The 9,964-nt window shown below is 37.9% G+C and overlaps 1 protein-coding gene across 8 annotated transcripts in view; it reads left to right on the top strand.

Annotated features, from left to right (window-relative positions):
• LOC149320698 (uncharacterized) overlaps positions 1–9,964 on the top strand; it is a 49,554-nt gene that overhangs the window by 17,446 nt on the left and 22,144 nt on the right. For 6 of the 8 annotated variants that reach the window (XM_089502783.1, XM_089502768.1, XM_089502811.1 and 3 more), the window contains exons 2-7: positions 2,002–2,102; positions 4,258–4,459; positions 6,546–6,699; positions 7,192–7,598; positions 8,177–8,288; positions 9,674–9,790. In XM_089502783.1, coding sequence (XP_089358909.1) covers positions 2,032–2,102; positions 4,258–4,459; positions 6,546–6,699; positions 7,192–7,598; positions 8,177–8,288; positions 9,674–9,790 — 1,063 coding nt within the window. In that variant the 5' untranslated portion in view covers positions 2,002–2,031. The other 2 variants (XM_089502774.1, XM_089502793.1) reach the window with 2 other exon arrangements.

The following is a 9,964-nucleotide window of genomic DNA, read 5'->3' as shown; positions in this document are numbered from 1 at the left end:
GCAATAGAGGATGCACCTTCCTGTTTTGGACAAAAGAGGAAGTTGCATTTGCTGGAAAAGGAGCTGAAGCTGAATGCAAAGAGAGGCTCAGTGTAAGGAAAATGTGAATGTCTTGGCAATTGTGTGTGTGTCTAAAAATGTATATTTTTCCATAATATGGGGTGGCATTGGGGGTCAAACAACATCTCTAATGGCATGAAAGGCTCCTCTGAAACCCAAAAGCAAGATTCTCTGAAACCCAAGAAGCCACTGCTTCTGCCATTGGAATAGGGATGAGAGTCTTGCATTTGGGTTGCAGCAGCTCCCAGTATCCCCAGCTAGCATTGCATTTGCTGGGGAAGGGGAGAGATCCTTTAAGATCCTTAGATCCTTTTTAAGATTGCCAACTTTTGAAAAATAATACAAAGAAATTAAAAAAGAAAAGAGATGAAGAGGAAAAATAAATAAAAATGAAAGATAAAAAATAAGTATTACTTGAGAATCTAAAGAAAATTGATAGAAGATACTAAGAAAAGTGTAAAAATGAAGTAGGATATTAAATGGGACATTTTATGCCAAAACCGGAAAGAATAGGAGAAAATAAATAAGTAAAAATAATTGAAAATTAATTGATAAATATACAAAGTATAAGTAATATTAAGAATATAATAAATAAGTAAAATAATGGAAATTTAATTGATAAATATACAAAGTGTAAGTAATATTAAGAATATAATGCAAAGTAAAATTAGCGATACTAAGAATTTTGTTTTGGAAGCAAGATACGAGAAGTATTACGTTTGAATGTAAATTGATAATTTTATGGAAATAAACCAACCATAATAATAATAATAATAATTTGAAAAAGGGAAATATTAAAAATTAAGATGTAGGAAGCTGAAGAATATGAAAAGAGGGATGTTAGAAATAATAGAAAGGAAAGCAAGTTGAGAATGAGAAAGAAGAAAGGTTTTGGGTATTACTTGGGAGTAATGAGTATGTATAGAATATTATAGATAAGATAATGTTATGCTTTTTGGTTTAGATCTGTATGATATTTTTTCTTTTTGTAAATTTTAAGTAATGAAGTATATATGACTGTAAATATATATTAAGATTGCCAGCTTTTAATCCAGCCTGTGTTTGTGTTGGGATATATATATTGCCAATAGGGAACAGAGAGAATCTGGTTGAATTGGACTGGTGGATTTCACTCCAAGGATGTATGTGTGTGTGACTATGTTTGTGTTGGGATATATGTGTAGGTATAACTTATGTATTTTGTTAACATCCAAATAGTGATACCTTTATTGGGCCGACCAAAATGTGCATGTTTGCACAAGCTTGCAACATGTAATTGTACATTTTGGTCGGCCCAATAAAGGTATTGTTGTTTGGATGTTATGGATTTGCTATATGGCCAATGCAGCTACAAGTAGATGTTTTGTGTATTTTGCTGTTTTTGTGTGCCTTGAGTTCATTTCCGACGTATGGCAACCCTACGGTGAACCTATCATGGGGTTTTCTTGGCAAGATTGGTCCAGAGGTTTGCCATTGCCTTCCTCCCCTAAGGTTGAGAGAGTGTGACTTGCCAGCATGGCAGCATAGTGCTTTCAGTATTGGATTACGACTCTGGAGACCAGGGTTCGATTCGTAGCTCAGCCATGAAACCCACTGGGTGACCTTGGGCAAGTCACACTCTCTCAGCCTCAGAGGAAGTGAATGGCAAACCCCTGTGAGGAAAAAAAGAAGACATAGACCTCCAATTTCCCTCCTTTCCCCACAACTTTCCTCAAAGCTGATGGCTTGCAAAAAGGGGGACACAGACCTCCAATTTCTCTCCTCTCTCTCCTCCCTCCCTTCTGCACAGCTTTCCCAAGACTCAGGGAGACGTACTACCATGTTGACCCATCTATCTATCGATCTAGGATTTTGGAGCCCATTTGGGGCCTTAAATTTTTCAACTTGTAGACAAGTATATAATTTGTATTGTTAATTGGTCATTGTTTGTCCCCTTTACAGTTTTTGGATGGAATCCACACACAGATAATCATGGTGAAATCGTGCTGTGCAATAAACTGCAACAACAAATTCTCCCTCGGCAACAATATCTCATTCCACAGGTAAGGTGCTTGGTTTCACATTTCTAACCAAAGCTCCAAAGGAGTAGGTCTGGGTGAGCAAGAGCCTCTGTCAAGTCTTCTTGGCTTCACTTCACTTGGGCTGGATGCTACTCCTTCCCAAAAATATATTCCTGGCTTATGGAAATATATCATATAGTCTTTCCATATCAGGACAGATAAAAGAAGTCCTCCTTCAGTCAGCACCTCCCACTGCTCAGTGCAGAAAGGTAGCTGCCCAGTCTCTTTTTGGAGATGTCTAGAGAAAAAGACCCTACCACTTCTCTAGGCAATTGGTTCCATTGCCAAATCACTCTTAACTGTTGAAATGTCTCTTGTAATGTTCAATCAAAACCTATCCTCCTGTAACTTATAACTATTAGGCCTGGTGCTATTCTTTGAGACAACAAAGAACAAACCTGTCCCTTGTTCTCTATGGCAGCCCTTGAGGTATTTAAAAAGTACGATTATGTCATCCATCAGTCTTATTTTTCACCAGTCTGAACACGGCCAACTCATATGTTTTGTTTTCCATGCCTCTTACCATCCTGTCAACCTGCTCCAACTTGTCTATATGCTTCTTAAAATGGAGCCACCAGAAGTGAACATGGTGTTCCAGGTGACACCTGACTAGTGCAAAATACAGTGGGACTATTACTTTTTCTCTTTTTTGCATTTTATTACATTTCAGGTTTTATGTAGTTCTATATGCATACACCATACAGTCAATCCATGACTTGAAAACATTTTTTTAAACCCAAAAAGCAAATCTTGATTTTGTCAGTTTCTATATGGGGTACCATTTTACTACATTATTGTACCTAATGGGACTTGAGCATTCACAGATTTTGTTATCCTTGGGGATCCTGGAAGCAAATCCCAGTGGATACTGAGGACCCACTGTACACACACACACACACACAGTTTTACAAATGGACTGTTCCTTTTTGATTTGGAAAGTATGGTTCTATTATTGCAGGCCAAAATATTACAGTTAGCCCTCCATATCCATGGATTTTTTATCCACAGATTCAAGCATCCATAGCTTTAAAATATTTTTAAAATAAATAAATTGCAAAAAGCAAACCTTGATTTTGCCAGTATGTAGAGAGAGCTTGTGGCAACTTTGAGACTAACAAACCAAGAGGTTGGCAGCATGAGCTTTTGTAGACTTCAGTCTACTTCCTCAGATGCTTTTTTGGTGGAGTGGAAGCCAGGGACAGACATATATATGCCATTGTTTTGTGAGAATGTCAATTCAGATTCAAAATCTTTTGGGTTTGGAAAATAAAGGCAGTTTGATTTGAGCCTGTGTGTTGATATAGTTCAGAGGGCTTGGAGACTTAATTCTTACAGCTGCCAAAGAATCAATAGAAGTATATTTGGACTGCATTGTTTTACATATCTACAAAGATGCATTTAAATTATGCCAGCCCTCCCCATGCAAGTCTGTAGCGGTATTACCCAAGCAGAGGCTTGACAGCCTCATCTGCTTTGTGTAAAAACTGGATCTTAGCAATGCTTGACTGCATACTTTGTTGTTATTTGAAGGTGGTATCTTGAACCTAGACTGTATTGTTCAGTTCACCTCCTTTTACTCCTCAGAGTAGAACAAGGGGGAGAGACACAGGACAGGACACATAGAAACAGGAGCAAAATGTCGACCAGTGCTATCAGTTTCTGTCTCCACGAAGAGCAGATCTTTTGTTAACCTAATAGATTTTAGGTGTTCCCTCCATACAAATTGTTGTTATGTGTTTTCAAATCGTTTCCAGTTTATGGTGAGCCTAAGGTGACTCTACTACAGGGTTTTCTGTGCAAGGTTTGTTTAGAGGGGATTTGCCATTGCCATCCTCTCAGGCCGAGAGATGCACTGCGATTTGTTCACGGTCACCTAGTGAGTTTCTTTTGCCAAGCAGGAATTTGAACCCTGGTCTCCCATAACATTGGCTCTTATTTTCCTACTAAGAGGGACAATTTGTAGAAGCTAAGCATTGTTCTACAAACTAGCCTCCATCAACATCTGTTGTTTTTTAATTGCCATAATTATGGGCTGATTCTTGGGCAAGTGCTAGATATTGAATTTAACATACTTGAACATTGTCTGTGTGGAATGTAAATTTCATTTGTAACTTTTTATAAAAAAATATGGTTATAGGTTTCCTCTTGGGAAAAAGGATGTGCTAAAAAAGTGGGTTTGGAACATCCGACGCAAGAACTTCACACCAACGCGACACCATGTGATCTGCTCTGAACATTTCTGTGAGACGGATTACCTTGAAAATGTGGCTTCTGGCAGGCGATACTTGAAGCCTGAAGCGATTCCCTCAGTGTTTAATATACCTGAACGGCTGAAGAAGGTAACTATTGCCATCACCAGTCCTACCTGCCAAGGGATCTTATAGCATAGCAGCTTTTGAGAGAAACTGTGTGGAAAAAATTGCAGCATCAGCTTTCAGAAAGCTGTAAAAATAATGCTCTTTGACACCACTTTAAGTTCTGTTCCTCCATTCTGTGGAATTCTGGGATTTGTAGTTACAAGGCATTTAGCTTTCTCTGACAAAGAGTGCTGATCCCTCGAAAAACTTCAAATCCCAACATTCTGTAGCATAGAGCCATGGTACTTAAAGTAGTGTCAAACTACATTATTTCTACATAATGTAGGTCTACTTCCTCTGATGCAGACCTAGCCTACAAAAGCTTATGCTACAACTTTTTTGCCCAGTTAGTTTCAAAGGTGCTACAAGATCCTTTGCATACTGATGTGCCTTTGTTTTCTACCAATCCCTAGCCTTAATAGAAAGCATCTTGTTCACACCACACAATTACAAGGGTCTGCCATACTTTTGGATGGTACCTTTGCATGTATAAACCATAACTTGGAAATAATTGGGTACCTGTAATAATTTTCTTGTAATTGCAGTCAGTCCTCCATATCCAAAGGTTCTGCATCCATGGATTCTAGGGCTTGAAAATGTTTTGTTTTTTTAATTCCAAAAAGCAAACCTTGATTTTTCAATTTTATATATGGGACAACATTTTACTAAGTCATTGTATATAACGGGATTTGAGTATCCATAGATTTTGGCATCCATGGAGGGGGGAACCAAATCCTAGTGGATACTGAGGACCTTCTGTACTTTGTTCGCTTAATAAGAAAGGTGTAACTGAATTACATTATGATTGTAACTGAACAAGGGATACCATTACCTCTTTTACAGTGTAATTGTAAATTTTAGGACAGAATTTTGTTGATGGGATCTACTAGTGTAATAGTCTGTTACACTAATGGTTGCAAACAGCCATAGCGGTATTAAAGGGAAACCACTATCTCATAATTGGGAGAAGAAGGTTGTTGGCTTTAAGTCACCTTTTTCCCAACACCTGGCTTCCTGATGGATCCTCAGGAGCAAAGTGCTTTAGACAGCTGGCCTGGATACTCACCTATGCTGTGGATCAGGCAATTGTCCATGGCAGTCTTCCAAAGCACATAACCTCCCAAAAGCCAGATATTGGAAATAAGTTGTTCAAAGCCAGTGAAGACAGTGATGGCAACACTTGCCATCCTGCCACTATACTGCTGTCTGCATTGGAATAATTATGCCAGTGTAAATACACAACAGAATCTCTTCTAATAAATTACTTTTATCATTACAGAGGTGACGGCTCACTTAAATGAAAGGGAAAGAATATCATATGGATGAAGTGTTGGCTTGTGCTAAGCTTGATGCTGCTACTTTCAGATGTTTATTTTTGAAATAATCATTTTAGTTACTTGTGAAAAACCTTAAAACGCAGAGCTTTTTGAAAATAAGAGCTGACCACTTTGAGCTGGGAATTAAAACTGAAACTTTGACTAATTACTTTTTAGAGTGACCTTGCAAGTTGTGGTATAAATTTTGCTGTTCCTGGAGAGTCATATATGAAGAGACCTGTTAGATTAGATGAAAAGTTCAAGTAACTACAACTTGTAGTTATATATACTACAAGTTGAAACTCCCTTATCTAGAATTCTGAAACATTACAAAATTTAAAATTTTCCATACAAGTGGCTGATATAATGACACCTTTGCTTTCTGATGGTTCATTGTACACAAACTTTGTTTCATGCACACAATTATTAATAATATCTGTATGAAATTACCTTCAGGCTATGTGGATAAGAAGTATGTGAAACATAAATGAATGTCATGTTTAGACATAGGTCCCATCTCCAAGATATTTCATTATTTGTATGCAAATACTCCAAAATCTGAAAAACTCCGAAATCCCAAACACTTCTGGTCCCAAGCATTTTGAATAAGGGAGACTCAACCTGTATCTATTTAGGTTCCACAAAATTCCTTCAAAGAAAACATTCAGTTTTTAAAAATGGAGTGTTTTCTTTGTCCCTGATTGTGTCATGTTTGGTCACCATGTGTGTCTTGTATTTAATTTCTCTTGCAGGGAGGTAAAAAGAGACGCTCCCTCCTCCGACATAAACCACCAGAGCCACCTCCAAGCCATCCATTGAAAACCAAAGACAGTGACACAGATGAGCCTTCTCTTGGAAGTGATGTTGTTGGTCTAGAACATTCCTATTCTCTCCCAACAAGTCCAGGTAACCTAAGCAAATTAACTCCACATAGTTACAGATGTCTGGTAAGAGAATAAATTTAGTTTATTATTTAGCCAGAAGGCCAGGACATTGTTACATAATTTGACAGCTGAATATGCTGCCCAAATTTAAAACAGCATTAAAGACCAATCTCTTTGGGCAGGCCTAGCCAGATGATTTTAAATTGTGAATTTTGAACTATGGATTTATTGTTTTAATGTGGTTTTATTTGCTCTTTTAAATTAATGTATGTTTTGAACTGATACGTATTTTTAACTGATGTGTTTTGTATGTGGTATGTTAATTTATTGTTGTTCCTTGCCTCAGTCCTTGGGGAAAGGGGGGTAAGAAATACAAATGGTTGTTGTTCTTGTTATGGGGAGACCCAAAATGAAGTTTTTGGTTATTATGGAAAAACAATGCTTCTCACTCTTCAAGTTCTCTGCATCCTCTTTGATTCTTGTCATTTTTCTCCTTAATTTTAAAACAATTTAGGTCCAGATCTTCCTGTTGCACAGGAGCAGGGCCCAGCTGCACCAAACAAAAGCCCTGCTCTTCTCCAGAGCAGGCCCTGGAGAGAATGCAGGGAAAGGACAAGGCAATATGCCCCAGAGGAACCCATGATCAACTCAGATGTGGAGCGCCAGCATTTTCGGGATTTCTGCTACCAAGAGGGTGAGGCTCCCCGCACTGTTTGCAGTCGGCTCAGAGACCTTTGCCGTCGGTGGCTGAAGCCAGGAAGGCACTCCAAGTTGCAAATGCTGGAGCTGGTGATCTTGGAACAGTTTCTGACCGTTCTGCCCCAGGAGATGCAAGAATACGTCAAGGAAGAGGGGCCGGCAAATTGTGACCAGGCTGTAGCCCTGGCAGAGGATTTCCTGAAGAGTCAGCAAGAGCAGAAGGTGAGGTCATTTCTTCTTAGTAGTTTTAGGATGCTGAAGCTGATTGACTGAATGGTCCAAGAACATCTAGGACTTAAGAATGTCATCTGTCAGTGAATACTGAAGGGAGAGAGGACAAGCTGTCCAGAGGAGGGAGACCAAGATGATAAAATGTCTAGAAACAAAGTCCAAGGAGGAAGATTGAGAGAGAAGAAGACTGAGAGGTGCTATGATAGCCATCATAAAATATCTTATGTAGATGTTTTTAATTATTTTTGTTCTTTTATTTATTTATATATCTCCTTTCTCCTGATATAGGGACTCAAGGCAGTTAACAACATATTTAAAATAGTACAGTTAGTTCTCCGTATCCACAGATTTTTTTATCCATGGATTCAAGCATACAAAAATACAAAAGCATGAACATGCAGATATATTAAACAGCAATTAAACAATTTAAAAAGTTAAAAACATTGGACATTAAAAATATTAAAATGTTTTTAAAGCTGTATACAGATCGTGAGGTCTGAATTGTGCAGCATTTAGTAATCCTCTTCTACCCTCTTCCTTGTCCCTTTGCTCCATTTTGATTTTTCTAGATGCAGCAGCCATTGACAGAGGTGGTGCTCAATATCTCCAGGTCCAAGAAGGTGTCCTCAAACCTTCAGCATTCCCCCATCAAAACTGGAGGCAGAATGACCAACCCAATGTGTAAGTCTTTTTTTGTGCAGGTCTCTGTTGCAGGATGCTGTTCTTAGGACAGATTTACTTTCTGCTTTCTCACTTCTCCTTCCACTCAAGTTTGACATTCTCAGTGGAGGGCTAGCTGGTCTACATGCAAGTGTACTATGAGAATTGGTGAACATTTTTGCACATTCTCAGTGACTGTTAGTGGTTCACTTTCTTGTGCAAATTCACATCTATTTGCATCTATTCATCCTCCCTTTGATGAACATGCGCAGCCACATGCGAAGTGGACTTATGGCTACAGTGCAATAATGTGAATTTCAGCAGATACTCTGGTGAAAACCTCAGAGCATTTTTTCACAGAGATTAAGGATTTTTTGGGGAAGCTCCCCATAAAAAGCCAATAACTCCTGCAAATTATGTGTGCCCAGAATACATTCTGTTTGACTGGAATAAGGAATATTTTAAATGTGTAGACCAGCCATCAGTCTCACCACAGTCATGGGCACATTTGGTGGGGACATGTTTTATTTTTATTTTTAAATGTATTTGTTTGTTTGTTTATTTATTTATTTATTTATGGGCTTTATATCCCAGCTTTCTCTCAGAGTGGGAAATGGCCTTCTTGGTGGCTGCTCCTAGATGACAGAATTCCCTCTTTATACGACCAGGCAAAGACTTTTTTGTTCAAACAGGATTTTGACTTATCTGACCATTGCAGAGGAGTCTTTTAAGAGGGTATACTATATTTTCGTCTTCACTGTTATGTTTTAAATGTTGTTAAAAATTGTTCAAAATTTGTATTTCTAATTTGATTGCTGGTTTGATTTTTTAAATAATAATAATATGTTTTATTTATAGACCGCTATGATCATCGCGGAATAGCGGTCTATAAATAAAACATATTATTATTATTATTATTATTATTATTATTAAAAACTTTTGTAATTTATCTTATTATAGCTGTCTTTTCTTTTGAGCCATACTGTAAGGCTATTGGGTCCCTTATAGGGAGAGAGGTAAGATATAAATAAATAAATGCTGACATTTGGAAGATTGCTTTTATAATCCTCTAGTAGTCTGTGAGAGAGAAAACTTAGAAGAACAGACCTGGCTGGTATCACTTTCTTAAAAATAAGTCCCTTCCTTCTTTCCTTCCCTCCTTCCGTTTTTGGTCAGTTCACATATTACTAGGTATCAAATAGAAAACAGAATATATTTTCTGCATCTATGCCTGCACCTTGATTTGGAGTTACATTTTAATGGGAAAACCCGCTGAGTTTGGAAACCCTTGAACACAAATAAAAAATGACAGCCTTTGCTCATAGCTATTTAGGGTGGTTTCCTGCTTTCTGGATGTGAGATGATTTCCCCATTTCATTTTTATTTTCTTTTTCTCTTCTTTGCAGCAGAAGAAGGTGACAATGTGATAGAAAATCAGACAGAGAATATTCAGGCAGAAGGACATGTGTCAGAAGAAGGCATATCCCCAGAAGACATTTCCTCTGTGATTGAGGTTGTTGAAAGTGAGTATTTGTTTTTGGATACAGGAAGAAGGAGCAAGAAGTATTGTGGCTTCATTAAGAGAACCAGTATATAGTGTAACATAATCCAAGCCTATTTATGTGTCAAGACAGAATGAGCATACACTACCTTCATTTATTCATTTATTTTATACAGTTGCCCCTCCTAACTCGCGG

The sequence above is a fragment of the Sceloporus occidentalis genome, unplaced genomic scaffold, assembly GCF_023333645.1.
Source record: "Sceloporus occidentalis isolate IW3139 unplaced genomic scaffold, rSceOcc1.0.p SCAF_1, whole genome shotgun sequence".
NCBI lineage: Eukaryota > Metazoa > Chordata > Lepidosauria > Squamata > Phrynosomatidae > Sceloporus > Sceloporus occidentalis.
This window is presented reverse-complemented; position numbering and strand designations above follow the sequence as displayed.